This window comes from Thunnus albacares, chromosome 8, assembly GCF_914725855.1.
Source record: "Thunnus albacares chromosome 8, fThuAlb1.1, whole genome shotgun sequence".
Lineage (NCBI taxonomy): Eukaryota > Metazoa > Chordata > Actinopteri > Scombriformes > Scombridae > Thunnus > Thunnus albacares.
Genome location: NC_058113.1, coordinates 4,967,496 through 4,983,835, shown reverse-complemented (window position 1 = coordinate 4,983,835; position 16,340 = coordinate 4,967,496). Strand labels below are relative to the sequence as shown.

The following is a 16,340-nucleotide window of genomic DNA, read 5'->3' as shown; positions in this document are numbered from 1 at the left end:
GGCAGTGTAGCGGTCCACAGACCGAAGGAGGATGGAACGGGCCCGGAGCCAGGTTCTGCGGCAGCGGCGGATGAAGGCTTGGACAGACGGGCAGGAAACCTCCTTCTCCTGGGTGGGGAACAGTGGTGGTTGATAGCCGTATGCACATTGGAAAGGAGAGAGGCCGGTGGCAGAGCAGATGAGGGAGTTGTGGGCATATTCTACCCAACAGCTGTGAGGACCAGGAGGAGGGGTTCTGGGAGGCCATGCACCACAGGGCCATTTCCAACTCCTGGTTCATGCGCTCCGTTTGCCCATTGGTCTGAGGGTGGAAGCCGGAGGACAGACTGGCGGTGGCACCCAGGAGACTGCAGAACTCTCTCCAAAAAACAGAGGCAAATTGAGGCCCACGGTTTGACACCACATCGACAGGGAGGCCATGAAGACGGAATATGTGGAGCAGGACCAACTGAGCAGTTCTCTTGGCTGAAGGGAGCTTGGGCAGAGGCACGAAGTGGGCCATTTTACAGAAGCGGTCCACAATGGTCAGGATGACAGTATGGCCTTCAGAAGAGGGAAGGCCTGTCACAAAGTCCATGGAGATGTGGGACCACGGGCGGTGGGGAACAGGAAGAGGCTGCAGAAGTCCCGCTGGGGCCCGGCGTGAGGTCTTGTGTTGATTACAGACCGGGCAGGCTTTGATGAAGTCCTGGGTGTCCTCTTTCAAGCTGGGCCACCAGAAGTGCTGGAGGAGGGCGTGCTGTGTCCGTTGAGCACCAGGGTGGCAGGAGAGCTTGGAGGAGTGGGCCCACTGCAGCACCTCTGACCTTAAGGCTGGAGGGACGAACAAGCAGTTTGGCGTGCAGGAGCTGGGACCAGGCTGTCCCTCAGCCGCTGCTCTCACCCTCTCCTCGATGTCCCAGGTCACCGCGGCGATAAGACAGGACCCAGGGAGGATGGGCTCTGGCCTCTTTCCAGATTCCTCCGCTCTCTGGAATTGCCGGGACAGGGCGTTGGGCTTGGCATTACGAGACCCAGGGCGGTAGGAGAGGGTAAAGTTGAACCGGGCAAAGAACAGGCACCAACGGGCTTGGCGGGAATTCAGTCTTTTAGCCGATCGGATGTACTCCAAGTTCTTGTGGTCAGTCCAGACCAGAAAAGGCTCTTTGGTACCCTCCAACCAATGCCGCCACTCTTCAAGAGCCATCTTCACCGCCAGCAGCTCCCTGTTGCCAATATCATAATTCCTCTCGGCAGGCGACAAACGCCGAGAGAAGAAGGCACATGGGTGGAGCTTCTGGTCAGTGGCAGAGTTGGCTGTGACGGCACCCCCATGGGAGCGGGACGGCAGAGGGCGATGGCCTCCCCCTTGACGCTTCTCTCGTCGTCGGGCCTGGATGCGGAGGTCGATGCGGGTGGCCAACTCAACCACCCCATCCAACGTGGTGGGCAGGTCATGGGAAACCAGTTCATCCTTGATGTAGTCGGCCAACCCGTTGAGGAATGCGTTGCAGAGGGCCGAGTTGTTCCACTTGCTTCGGCTGGCTCTGGTGCGAAAGTCTATGGAATAGTCTGCCACTATTCTCTCGCCCTGTTTCAGTCCAATCAGACCTCCGATTGCCTCAGGACCACAGGTATCCAAGCCAAAAACCTTGCGAAGCTCTGTGGCAAACAGGTCAAAGGAAGCACAGGCTGGTGACCGTCTCTCCCACTCGGCACATCCTAAATTCTGCCCGTCACTTTCTGAGGCCTCCAAGAAATCTGATGTTACCAGATAAGATAAGAGATAAGGTATTGGTGTTTCTTAACACTAGAGACAAAGTCGGAAAGATAGTCATTTGTAACATTATTAATTGGAACTCTGGCAGTTCACACAAAAATGTGAAATGCATTTAACCTTTGTTTTAGTTATGTTGCTGTACGTGTCACTTATTTACATTTTTGGCAACATAATGAAGAATAAGTTTTTATGCCAGGACAAAAAATATTGCTAACAACATGTTTCATTTCAGTCAGGACACTCACATCAAGGTTTTGAAAATGTGAACAAACCTGACATAGTTTGTGCTCACAAACCACCCTGAAAGCGCCTGAGATACACAGGATTACACAGTGGATCAATGTTGTTGTATGCAGACTGAAGGAGTGCTAAATGTTAATATGGACCATTGAGAGAAATAGGCTGTGGTCTTGTGTGATTTGAGGGTGTATGGAACATGTGATTATAAAATGTACATGCCTGAACTACCGTGAGGCTCCGTTCTGTTTCTCTACCATATCTGCTTTTGCATCACAATATCTGCTCATAGGACTAAAGCATGATTTAACTTTTTTTATGGTTCTGTTTGTGGTCTCGGTTAAATATTGAAGAAGTCAAAAATGTCTTGATGCAAGAGAAAGGATGAGTTTATTTTATGAACAACCTTTCTCTAACCTTAACCTGCTTTTATTATTTTATTATGCTTTTAAAGTGCTTTTATAGCCCAAAGCTAACCACAAACAGGACTCAGTATGTGATTCCCAGTCTGGTGTCATGGTTTTGCTCTCTGTAATGTTTCCATTTCAACATATTTGCCAATTTTTTAAAACTAAACTAAACTTTTATGAAATAGGGCTGTCAGGTGAAATTAGTTGATTCTATCTAAAGTCCGATTGAAATCACATTGAACCACCATCAGTGCTCTTTGTTCGGCTGACTTTAGCTGGCAGACAACCAGTTTTACAGCTTACAGAACAAAGTAAACAAACTGCTGTAGCTACAAGTCATGTACAGACGCGTATCGCTAACAAGAATTTTGAAGACCAACGACCAAACCAGCATCTAGACGTAAATGACATTTGCAGGTATGTTTACATTCTGTTTAATGTGCTGCAGCTGAGCAGCTAATCAGCTATCTAGCTAACTGATGTTAGCGGTGCACCTTTAACAAACTGAGCTGAAGGAAACTTTAGCAGGAAAGCTAATGTGGGATGTTCAGAGTCTGTGGCTCCAGTGTTGTGCAGCAGGATGCGTTTGTCAAAAATTATGTGACATATGTATTTTTCCATCCTCAAACTGATACAATCCAACTTTTCAGTTATGCCCTTGTAAATCCCAAATGCATGATCTGTCTGCTGTTTGTATAATTTGTCTGTTACATATTTTGCTACGTGTGTATTTGTCTTTGGCTCTTTATCCTCTTGATATTAATCTCATTAATCCTTCCCCCTGTAGTTGAGTCAGTATTTAGGCATTGTGCATGAGGCTGTTGATGCATTAAAGCCAAAAGCTTAGAGTGTGACAAACTTAATGGATGATGTTTTAGACCAAACTGGACACAGAGTGTGCTGAGTATATTAAAGGTCGTCCATTAGTAACCCAAACAGTGGAATTAATAGAGGAAAGGAGGAAAGAATGAGTAGATGGATCATTTGGGACGGTTTTATTCTCCTGTCTCTGAATTTCTCTTTCACTTCAACTTCAGAAATTCTGCTGGTATAAAGACAAATTTCATTGCTGATATTGCAAATTCCATTTTCAAAGTAAACTCTGTAAGCAAATCAGAGACAGCAGCTAGATTTGGAATCAATCTCATTTTGAAGGGAGCTGAATATCCTGACACCAATTTGAGGTGAGTTACAGAACTTTTATGAGTACAGCACAATAGTGGACATTTTGTCATGAATAATATGGAGGTTAGAGAATAAAACATTAGTCTTAAGTCTTCAAATACTACATTTTAAATTACTTTTAATTCACAGTGTTCAAGCAAAACAAAACTATGTAAGTTAAGACTTCTTGATACAAAAAAGTTGTTTTTTCATCTGTTTTCATTTATCAAGGATTTTGAGGATCTTTAAAAAGTGAAAGTGTACTTATACAATGACTGTTATCAGTGTGATCTTTTGAGGTGAAAATAATTAACTGAAACTATGTAACTAGCTATAAAAAACCCTTGAAAACTATAATTGCTAGAGGCAAACAAGGAGAAAGTTCAAATAAAATAAAATAAAAACTTTAAAGCTGCATTTATTCATTTTTGGCCACTAGGGGGCAGTGGAAAATGATGAAAGCCTTATAAAATAGTTATTGTTAACCTGTTAGCAAACAGCTGCCTATTTGCAATCCCATCAAATTATAAATAGACAACTGCAACAACATTAGCATTCATATGCAATTGTGTTTACTTTTTATCTCTGTTTTGGTCTCTACCAACTCTTGAGGAAAATATAACTGGCTGCCTACTGTCTCATTTTATCTGTCTGTTGTTTGGTACTGTGGGTTTATCAGAGCCTTTCAGATGAAAACAGTGGCTTGTTTCAACTGGGAATAAGATTGATGAGAACAAACTTTGCAGGCCAGAAAATCTTAAGTACAGCTTTAAGTAAAAAAACAAAACAAAAAACAAAATCATCTAATTTGTATATTTGTGTTTGCATGTAAACTTATACAAAACATAAATGTAACATAAAACACCAGAACCTGAGTAACAATATATTCCATAATGACATGATTTCCTCCAAATCTCTACTCAACAGGTCACAACACTGTAGCAACAATACAGTCCTGTCCAAAATCAAGCTACCATGACTATCATTGGAGCTGGCTTTGATGACCAGTCCCTCAGCAGTGAAGACAGTTTCAACTACTTCTTCACAGACACAGAGACTGCCAAAGAGACAGTCAAAGGCTCATACTTCCTGCGTGCTCAGTTGCTCCGTAGCCCAGACGCCTCACACCGGTACCTCGATCCTTCCCAGCAGGCCCTGATTAACGTAGGGGGCATCCGTTATGCCATCCCCTGGAGCACCCTGGAGGATTTCCCCCAGAGCCGCCTGAGTTGTCTGCGTTTCTGCTCCACTCTAAAGGAGATAGCAGAGTTTTGCGACGACTACGATGAGATGCGACATGAATTCTTCTTTGACCGTGACCCTTTGGCCTTTCGAGCCATCCTCAACTACCTGGCAAACGGGAAGCTACGGTTGCTGCATGAGGTCTGTAACATGGCCCTACATGCTGAGTTGGTGTACTGGGGCATTGACATAGGACAGATGGAGTTTTGCTGTCGTCACCGCATGATGTGCTCTGTGGAGGAGGTGGCCGAGTACCAGCACAAGGAGGATGAGTGGAGGCAGAAGGCGAGGGCACTGAGGGCAAGGGCACTGAGGGCTCCTGTTGCGGAGGGCGGCCTGTTCCATATGCTGGGGGAAGCAGTGGAAAACCCTCATTCAGGCCTAGCAGGAAAAGTGTTTGCCTGCCTGTCTGTCATCATGGTGGTGGTCACTGTGGTTAGCCTGTGCATCAGCACCATGTCAGACCACCAACAGGAAGAAGCCACAGTGTGTATGAACCAAAGAAATGCTGTGCATGGCTTAGAGAGTCAAATCAAAATACAGAGCACTACCAACCCAGTCCTAAGCACATTACATCATTTGTTAAGAGTATTATAGTCTTAAAATGAAACTCTGAGTCCACCCCACCCAAAACGAAAGAATTACATTAAAGCGACCACAAGTAGCATTTCTACATCATTGTCAAATTACTACTTGGAAGTTTAATTCCTATGCTTGGATGTTAAATTAACACTACAGGTACCATATTCATCTTGGGTTGCCTCTTGAGGGATGATTAATGTGTGACGCAGGTAATGATGGTTTCCCTGGTATTTTAAAAAGTAATTCCCATGTTTTTGCGCGTTTTAGCCCATGATCATTTTCCAAAGCATGACATAAGTGCCCAGGTAGTCAGCTGTCTTTGGCTAACTTCATCACACTTAGCCATTTTCTGGCATTGCAGGATGAAATGAGTGATGGCTCCCAGATGTGTCTAGGATTTGAGGGTGCAGACCTGGGCAGATTTGTTAGCAGCACTTAGACTGGGCCCAGTTTATGCCTCTCATGTATTAGCATACACTCAGGTCACAGAGGTAACCATCAATTTCTCTAAAACCCAGAAGATCATATAAAAACACTCACAGTTGTTCTGACGGTATTTCTAGAATCCCCTAAAACTCTTCAAACCATCATCAAACATTGTCTTTGTTGTCTCCACAGGGTGAATGCTCCCAAAAGTGCCGCAACATGTTCGTGGTGGAGTCTGTTTGCGTTGCTTGGTTCTCCTTAGAGTTTCTTGTGCGATTTTTCCACGCACAGAGCAAGCTTGACTTTGCCCGTGACCCTCTCAACATCATTGATGCAGCTGCCATCTTGCCCTACTACATCTCTCTGTTTCTGGAGCTCAGGGATGAGTCTGTGCAGGATATTGTCGCTGGTGCAGGAAAGAGCAGCATTGATAAACTGGGCCTAATCCTTCGAGTGATGAGGGCCTTGCGTATCCTGTACGTGATGAGACTGGCCCGTCACTCTATGGGTCTGCAGACTCTGGGGTTGACCATCCAACGGAGTATGACTGACTTCAGCCTGCTGTTGCTCTTTATGTGTGTCGCTGTGACTCTCTTCTCCCCGCTGGTCCACCTCTCTGAGAGTGAGCTGGCGCCAAATTCTGCCAGATCCCCGCAGTTCAGCTTCAGCAGCATCCCGGCATCATACTGGTGGTCCATCATCTCAGTGACCACGGTTGGGTATGGCGACATGGTGCCGCGCAGCATCCCCGGCCAGCTAGTGGCGCTGGTCAGCATCTTATCAGGGATTCTCATTTTGTCTTTTCCTTCCACATCTATCTTCCACACCTTCTACCGCACCTATATCCAGATCAGGGAGGAGCACAAGAGGCTGTGGAAGGAGAAGAGGGGGGTAGAGCTTGCTGCTGAGGCTGAAGAAAGCATGAAAGAAAGAGAAACCTGTCCTGATAACTGGCCAGAAACTGATGTTTTTGGCAGGTCTCAATGATCCTTATTTCCTCCATGAAAGACATTACAGTGCTGGCTCAGAGCAAGACTCATGAACCTTTTCTTTCTCCAATAGCTTGTAGCTTGTAGTCAGGGTCACATTTCAGATGTCTATGAGTTGTTAGTAGATTTTTCCCTCTAAACTTCTCACATGGTTTCATTTCAATAAATGTTCAAATGATCCAAATATTTCAATAAAAATCAAAGATTAGAGAAAAAGTCCAAGACTGACTTGCTTTTTCTTCTTTCCTCTCCAATTAATCATCTCACGACCCCTCAGATTTATCTGCTGACCCTTTGGAGGGGCCTGACCCCTTGCAACCACTGGACTAAACTAGCTAACTGTATACAAAGTAGTTGAAACTAGCTCCACCTCCAGCAGCCACAACAGTAACATGCTGCTCTAACACTGATGCTTCAGTATTAATAATCTAATGATGTCATATATAATAATATATCAGTCAGAGGGACCAAACCACTATTTTTACTGCAATACTTTAACTACACGCTGATAATACTTATGTACTTTTACTTAAATAGGATTTTTCCAAGAAGGACTTTTACTTGTAATGGAGTATTTTTACATTGCTGTATTTGTACTTTTACTTAAGTAAAGGATCTGAATATTTCTTCCACCACTGGATGTTAATGAATAACCTCCTCAAAGTAAATCTTGTCAGCTGGGCATTTAAGTGGATAATTTGATTATCAGCACACTACTTTATGCAGATGATGTAATTGTGGTAGTTGAATATGAAAAAGATCAGCATTTTATGCTTAATGTAGTGTGGAATGATGCTAGAAGTGGAGACTAGTAGGAAACCAGGACAAAACACAAAAAGTACATTTCAGACAGCTATTTAGTTTCAAGAAGTGTAGTTACTGTTGATTTGCTGTCATATAAAGACCAGCAAGACTTTATTTTGGAAGAGTATCTGACTTTTAAGTTGGGCATTAGTGTTTAAGTTAATTCAGCCTGTAGAGTCAGACTATGTAAGGATTTGGAATACAACACTGTCTTGTGTGTGTCCTGTTTCAGATTATAATTCTGGCACTTCTGTGAACATGTATGTTTTAACAATGTTCATTACAGAACTTTTTGCTCATTTCTGGGAGTTCCTAAATTGATTCCAGTTTTGGGCCATCAGAGGTGATATGGGAGGAGAACCTGTAATAATAATGATCACTTTAATTATCTCTGTGTGCATACATTCATAGAATTCATTCACAGAAACAGGCAGATGTACCAGCAATGGCCTCCCTAAAGAAAAAAGACTTTGTTTATTATGTGATTTAGGTGAGATTGAAGACAGAGTCTATTCCATGTTTTATTGTTAATTATATGATTATTTCAGGGCTGTAGACTTTAGTAAAATGTCTTTCATTTCTGATGAGTTCTTCAGATTAGATGATAAAAACATTTTTAGAAAGAAAAACTTTTCTGTGGCAGATTTTATGTGCAGAGCTGGGAGAGGAGACAAAGTCCTTTGTTTACAATATAACATTACATTAAAGATGTCATGGCTCTTGTCTGACAGATGGTTTTTGCTAATGGTTTAGGAATGAGATGTTTCAAAATCACACATGAGCGTAATCCTCCAGTATCTTTGTTCAGGTTTCTACATCTTTTGGGCAGAGTATATCATGTATATGAAGATTACATTACATTTATCACATTTGTAACATTGGAACATTTATCATAAAGACAGGCAGAAATTGCATTGATGTATGTGAACACTTCATGTGTACAATAATACTGTATATGTTAAATTATTCAGGGATCATTATGCAAGCAAGCAGGCTGCTTTTTGAACAGTATTCACAGACTAAAACACTGAGGCAGCTCAACTTTTCATTAAAAATCAATATTGCTGAAAAGAAGCACATTAGTCAAAGTCTGACTCCTGGCTGTGTTTTGTCCACTAGAGGGCACAAGAGTTCTGTCTCTCAACATAACAGTCATGATGTACTGGAAAACTATTGGAAGTAATTTAAAAATAGAGACCATTTGTTTCCCCACAGACTGCAGTAAAATAATACCATGGCAGTAATTGTTTCAGTGATTACACCCTGAAGGAAGACATAAAACTCAAACTTGGATGTGCCCATGTTGTTTTGGTTCCCTGTGTTACATTTGCTAAACACTGGGTGGAAAAACGAAGTAGTAATCCCATTTCCACTGTCTGTGCCAGGCAGGTGCATCACACCTGGAAGTAATCTGCAAAAGCAGTGATTGTTGGATCCAGGTTGTGGTGATTCTAATACACAGAGGAGAGTAGGGAGAGAGAGGCCTCTGGAATACATACAACACACTACAGTGCTACTGACGGTTATAAAGGAATGGAAAAGAGGCCAGGAGTTAATTCTGTACACAGGATGTTTGCCCCTGAGGAGAGTCGGTGATGCCAGGAATACACCAACAAAGACTGCCATGAGGAGGAGATCTGGGCTGTAAGACGGAAAGAACAAGAGAGAGCCAGAGAGAAGGAGTGGAACGAGAGAAGGGCAGTGGATATATACATATGCGTGTGTTTGTGTGTGTGAGCACATGTGATGTGGTAGCCTCTGTTCCCTTTTCTCCGCCCAGAGCCGCTCCATAGGCCAAGCAGGTCTGTCATTACATTTCTCTGGTACAAACTCTGGTCTGCAGAGGAATGTCTGCACCACACACACACACACACGCACACACACCCACATACACACCGAGCAGGTCTTCGTCTGACTCATTGCTCATTCCACTACAAACATTTTTACGCTTCACAACACACTCTCAATTAAAAAGGGTTAGTCCGCTCAATTGATCCTCACTGGCAATACTTGGACTCAATGCTGCTGTTTGTTTTGGACTTTTCACAGAGTAAAGGTGAGTGTGCATCATCACCCACCTGATTGTGACAGTAGTCACACTCAAAATCGAATTCTGGTGCTGAAAACAAAATACAAAAATGAGAATAGTGACTTTGTCCAGATAAAGAATGAAACCTGAACTGGACATTTGATCTTTATCTTCTCACACCATTCTCACCCTCTCGAACATATTGTTCCATGTGAGAAGCAGTGCTGTAGTCACCAAATTCACTAAAATGCAAACTTGAGACTTTACTTAGATTTGACAATGGCGAGACTTGCCTTACTAGAGACTTGTCTCTGAGGACTTGACTTGATCTGAGGCTTGACAGAAAAACTTTCACATTTTTAAAGTTTTAATCTTAATAAACACTCACATGCCTACAATGACAGTTTTTAGTTGCTGTAATTGTTCCTCCTCTCCAGACTGGCTGTGAGGAGATCCCCTCCTAAATCAATTCCAATGTAAGTGACGGGGGATGAAATTTACAGTCTGTGTTCTATGCAAAAATGCATTACAAAGTTCAACTGAAGCAAATACGAGGTTTCAACTCTAAGTTTGACTAATCAAGAATTTATTCTCCAAAGTTACAGTCTATTTTGTACAAAATTGCTTTTTTGTGTTTCTTAAGAAGATTTCCACACAGACTGATGTGGCCTCATATCAGTTCCAGTTGAACTTTTGACTTACATTTTTGCACTGAAAAGGACTGTGGATTTGTCCATCACACTTGAATCACATTAGGAAGGGATCTTGTATTGTGTAAGTATTGGTGAGGACAGACCTGAAAAATTACCCTTTAGATTTTGACCTGGTACAGTAAAATCCTAAAACATTAATAATAATAATTTCACTAACAGAGACCACGCCATTTGAATGGTATAAATAGAAGTTTTATTTGGATTGTTGAGAGGGTTCAGGATTGGATGAGGATAGTGTATGGTGGGCTGAATGGGGGTCGAGGAGAGGGATGAAGGGGGGTGACTGGGGACCAAATGGAATCACAGAGAGGCTGGAGCGTCTAGGAACCCGGGGGTCGAGACTCAGGGTGGGGGACATGTCTCAATGAGCTTTCTGCTTTGTCATCCCCCAAAGTTAACTTCATTGGACTAAGTGAGAACGGGCTCTTTGAATGTTGCTGAGGTAGGTATGGAATCTTGGGAAGACTAGCGGTCGAGAATTTCGTTTATTTAATTTTAACAAGTGGTCTGGGATTTCTTATTTGGAAGCGGTTGAAGTGGCTCCGGTGCGGTAGAACTGGCCAGATTACGGTTAGGAATGTGGACCGACTTTGTCGATGTGGGAAGACAGGTTGCCTGTGTGGAGAGTTAGTAGTAGTGGGCCAGGAAGTCTGAAGTGAGGGGTGAACGTTTGGCATAAGATGTTGTTCGGACTGACAGATAACATGCCAAAGTGTGCGTGAAACAAGGCTTGGTATGGCGCCCCTGAGGACAGACAGGGGGGGCGTTCAGGTAGCTTATCGGAGGCGAACCACCTACTGCTGCGTCTGAGCATGGCAGGATGTCGTGGGATTGGGTAGTGCAGTTGTCTCGGAAAGCGAGAAATTGAGTGGGTCCATCAGAGGGAGCACCATGGCTCGGTGCAACAGTTACTGTGGTAACGGCAGGACCAGAGGTGGCTGAGGGAAGAAACATAAAAGAAGGAGCTGCTGGAGCGGGTGGAGCCGAAAGCGTAGAGGTAGCTGCAGCTGAAGGAAGGGAAGAGGAAAGGATGAGGGGATGTATGTGCGGGGGTTGATTGTGCAGCCTGCGGACACGGGAATGAGAGAAAAGACGAAAAACACGAGACAGATCAGACAGGGAGGGAGCAGGCACAGGGGAAGATACGACCTGGCCCTGCGAGAGGGCTGAAGCGGTTGGCTGCATCGTGACGTCATTGACGTGTGGCGTACGGGTGGCGCTAGGTGGGGAACCTGGAAGTGAGCAGCCGTCCGGAGCGGTGGTGGAGGTGGAGGCAGAGAGGAGCAGGAAGAACCTGGCTTTGTTGTTGGTTCGGCGAAATGGGATTTGTATCTGGAGTTCAGCCTGGTCTTCAGACGGGGCTGAAGAAGTCTGGGCTCTGTTGTAGTAGGCGGCGTTGTGACGTCATCGGTGTGCGTTGGCCCGGCGGCGGACAATGAACCCGGAAGAGCGGGAGGATTTGAGCTACCGGCGAGAGAGTTGATGGAAGTAGAGTCTGCATAGAGTTGGAAAGTTTGTCTTTATCATCGTTTTGTAGGAGTGGGATGACCGTCTCCTTGAGAGCTCTCTGGAGGTGAACAAACATCCGGTTGTTAATCGCTTGGAAAAGAGCCGTGTCCGAGTGGGCCATTGCGTGGATGCGTGTGGAGCGTCTGGATCCCAGCTGATCAGAAGCACAGCGTCTGGAAGAGAGGAGTTCCACGTGGATGTGGTGATGAAGGAGATATCACGTTGGTACTGCTGGATCTAGTCATGGGTGGTATGTTGCCGAGGAACGTGGATCACGGAGCACGGGCAGGAGGTAAGCGTTTGCGATGCAAGTGTGTCATAGGTTGCGTGAGAACTGAGACGAACGGGAGAGAAAGGGGTTAGACATGCTTATATAGGTATGCACGGATGATTGAATTAGTGAGGCGCAGGTAATTGAATTTAGTGAGAGAGGGTCGTGGTCTTGTTCATGAACCTTTGTTATAATAATAACTCCATAGAAAAACATTTAATGACAGGCAGGTGTCTCTGTATGGAAAGGACTTCATCACTGTTAACACCACTGTGGAAGAAAAAATGTTCAAATGCTGTAGTCAGCAATAGTCAGCATTCAGAGAGAGTTGACTTGCAGTTTAATAATAATAACTTGACTTGGATCTGCTATAAAGGATGTCAGACTTGACTCTTGCCTTGACAAAACTTGAGACATGATTGGAAGCTGCCCCAACATACCTAACATGATTTTTGTTATCTGTAGTTCAGATTTTCCAAATAGTTACATCTTGCCGGCTTTGCTCCTTCTTATGTGTGAACATTTTTCAATAAAAAAAATGTGTAATATGTAAGCATATTTTTCAAATATGCTTACATATTTTTTTCACTCCATTATTGTACAGTAAGTGTTCCCATGAAAACCTCAGATCTGCGTGTATTTATAAAAACAGCTCTGTTTACTTATATGATCTTGTGCTATAATAACTCCAAAGAGTCTGTAAAGGGTATTTTAGACCAATAATGTGTAAGGATCATAAAATGTTTATCAGCCTATAGGGGGATCATGTAAACTTTCCAGCAAAAACATAAAAATCACCACAAGTGGCGCTGACAGATTTTCCTTCGACGGCAGTGATCTGTTAGTTGTTAAGTCTGACTTTAGAGCTCCTTCTTCCCCCTGACCTCACTTTAAAATAAAGCTTTATGTCTGACTCTGGCATCATTTCTGATGTGTGCGGACAACAGACTGGGGTGGTGCACTTCCTATGGCATTCCTTGAGAGGCCAAAGAGGAGGAGGACAAGAGGAATGAGGAAGAAAAGGCAAAAAAAATAGATGGAGTTGGATGAAGAGGAAGGGAATAGAAGCTAAGAAAGTAGGGAGAAGACCTAAACAGTCTTGAACTGTGCCAGAGAAATCAACCAACAAATAGGAAGCCTAAAATGACCTATTCTGAATTATGCAGTATATCAGCTGACTTACTTTTAACCGTGACTAATAATGATATATTGAACAGACATTCCAGAACATGTCTCAGGTGGTGCAGAAGGCCGACAGACTACCCTTAACCAACTTAAAAGACCTGCAACGCTCTCTTAAAGCTGCACTAATCAATATTTTTATATTTATAATGGATCAAATGACTGTGTATTATGAAAGGGGTGTGCACTCACAGTGATAAACCCACACAGAGTTATCACTCTCCAGTTCGCTTCATGTGTTTACAGCTGCAACTGAGCTGTTTTGGTTTAGTCTCACATTTCAGGACCAAACACACACAGAATATTGGACTTGCTTTCATTAGGTGGCCAGAGACATGACTCCAAATGAATGCTTATGTTCCTCTGTGTCAGGTGGGTGTGTTATAGGCAGCTGTTTGCTGAGACAATCTCCACGTCAACATTATAAGGTGATAATATGTCTGTGTTTTATTTGCAGCTTCTTCTGCTGTCCCAAAGTGGGTAAAAAATTCAATTAATGCAGCTTTAAGAAAAAAGTCAAAAATAGTTTTACTTGAGGTAGCTATAATGAATCTTTTATATTTACAATGGATCACATGACTACCTGCATATGAAAGAGATCACTGATAGTGTAGTGTGTTTTTCTCCCCCCAGATTTATATTTTATTTCAGCTTTCTCTTGAGCTGCCACCCATGCACAGATCGTGTAGTCACTAAAAGTGGTCACAATGGATGACTTATTAGCTCATGGTTCATGAATAGAGTGGCTTCTACATTTGTGACCATTTCTAATGTGAAATTTGTTTGACATGAAAATTCCATTTCCATATTAAGTTAAAAATAGTGCACCATCTTAATTTTTTGCACTGTAAGTTTTTATGATTTAACAAGTTGTACCAATTCAATATTGTTACACTGTATACCCCAATGATTTTCATATGGTCCCCTAAAGCCCCAAATTTTAGCAGTTTGATAAACAGGCTTGACTGTCTAATGAGCGTCATTTCACTGTCATGTGCTGCCTGTGAGAGGCATTTAACCCAATGTTAGGTGAGAAATGCACAAACTAGTGCTAATAAACCAATGCTTTTACAAGAAAGGATAGAAATCACTTCATATTAACTCAATATTAGAATTTTTCTTCATAGTCTTTCATAGGACCCCTGTGTTTTCACAATTTACATGAACCCTCTGTGCCAGCTCAGGCTCACAAAGACCTTGAAAAATTGAATAATGCGCAGAGGAACAAAACTACTTAACCTCTTAGCTAGTGCACTAAAATATACCTTCAAAATTACACCTTCTTATTTTGGAAAAAAGGCATGAATATAATGCTAAGAGTTTTGAATGAGACAGAAAATCCATACTGTGCTCCCAGACGTGGTTGGATTACAGAATGAGTAGGAACACAGTCTCAGTATACAGAAATATCTTTAATTCATAAAAGATTTACAATATTTTACATATGACACATAAGTAAGGCAGGGTAAAATATCTTTGGCACACTCCTCAGTTTTTATTGTTGATATAGACAGAAAACATACAAAATGTTTTAAAAAATACATCTCTATGAAGTCTTTTAATCTCTGCATTCAAAGATAAGTAGTAGGATTACTTTCCCTTTTTGGCTGATTTGTCTCTTATGTACAGTTATTGTCTCTATGTACATTGTGCTTGTTTATCTGGCAAACAAGTATAGCTGGGTAAAAACAACACGGTTGCACACACGAGCACACACACACACTCTCAATCACGCACACACACATACACACATTCCTTTGATTTCCTGCTGGTGAGGATGGAGTCCACAGCATCATTAGTGTTAAGGCAACATCTCTGCTGACATTTTTGGCTCAAAGTCGGACACATAAAGGCACTTTTAGGCGAAAGCTCTCCTTAACTCCAACACGTTAGAATACATGAAGATAATAAAATGACAAACATCTGTAATGCATAAGTATCACATGGTAAAGTGCACGTCAAATTTCTTTGGTTTAATAGTTATTGCCCTGTTTACTTCTCATAAAGAGAGTGACCTTTCGCTCAGAGAGAAGCCTGTCTGACTCTTAAAAAAATACTGTCTCCATGCTCAGCACATCTTTGGAAGCTTCCAGTTAACTTTGGCTTTTTGGCTCTTTAGCTTTTCAGCTGATTAAGGCGAGTTGTTACATTTTTGACACAGTGACTTCCAAAAGCATCACCCAGAGTTTGTCTTAAAAACCTCTTCTTCCTCTCTGGGCTAGAATTAGGTATGACACTGTAACGTAACTCAACCTGGCTCAAAGTCCTGCGATCCAGGAGCTCAACTCCTGATCCCCACTGTTGAGGTTTCTGTCTTCAAATCCCATCAAAATGAAATAAGGGCCCTTGTTGAGGAAAATCTCCCTCAGAGTCCATGGAGATGTTGAGCTTCCTCTCACTTCTCGTCGCTCACGGAGCAGTCCGCAGCTATGATGTCCTGTATTTCTGTGATTTTCACCTCCTCCTCAGGGATCTCCACCTCCACCATCGGAATTTTCAGCTCCTCGGGGATCTTCTCTGCTGAGGAGCTGCGGCTGGACAGTTTGTCCATCTCGTCCTCGACCTCGGAGATGCGTTCGGAGACGCAGTGGGCGGTGAGACGGGCCTCGGGGTCATGGTCCCAGCATTCCATGATGGTGGCGCAGATCACTGCTACGCCCTGCAGAGGGAGAAGTAGAGCAGGAATGTGAGACTCATGACTTCAAAGCATGTAGTGCCGATTTTAACATTGACTGAAGGTAAAAGTAACTAAGTCAAGTCAATTTTTTTTATATAGTGCCAAATAATTAACCGTAAGCTTTTTTTATGCACAACCCTTAAAGAGATAGTTCAACATTTTGGAGAATATGTTTATTTGCTTTCTTGCAAAGGGTTAGATGAAACAATCAATACCAGTCTCATGTCTGTACGGTAAATATGAAGCCTTAGCCGGCAGCCAATTATCTTAGTTTATCATAAAGACTGGAAATGGGGAGTCATGTCATCCCCGTCAACCAGTGGAGAGTCCAGTAAGTTCCTGGCCT

General features: G+C 43.1%; 2 protein-coding genes across 2 annotated transcripts in view; one reads left to right on the top strand and one right to left on the bottom strand.

Moving 5' to 3' along the window:
- The first annotated feature begins 2,950 nt into the window (after positions 1 to 2,950).
- On the top strand, positions 2,951 to 6,907 carry LOC122987460 (potassium voltage-gated channel subfamily G member 2-like). Its single transcript, XM_044359355.1, has 3 exons — positions 2,951 to 3,590; positions 4,498 to 5,298; positions 6,013 to 6,907. Exons 2-3 carry the CDS (start codon positions 4,546 to 4,548, stop codon positions 6,805 to 6,807), a joined length of 1,548 nt encoding a protein of 515 aa, XP_044215290.1. The 5' UTR covers positions 2,951 to 3,590; positions 4,498 to 4,545; the 3' UTR covers positions 6,808 to 6,907.
- Positions 6,908 to 14,710: 7,803 nt separating this feature from the next.
- Positions 14,711 to 16,340, bottom strand: part of tgfbr2b (transforming growth factor beta receptor 2b) — a 43,540-nt gene continuing 41,910 nt past the window's right edge. The window contains exon 10 of the mRNA XM_044359669.1: positions 14,711 to 15,976. Within this exon, the coding sequence (XP_044215604.1) occupies positions 15,713 to 15,976 (264 nt within the window). The 3' untranslated portion in view covers positions 14,711 to 15,712. The remainder of the gene's footprint in view (positions 15,977 to 16,340) is intronic.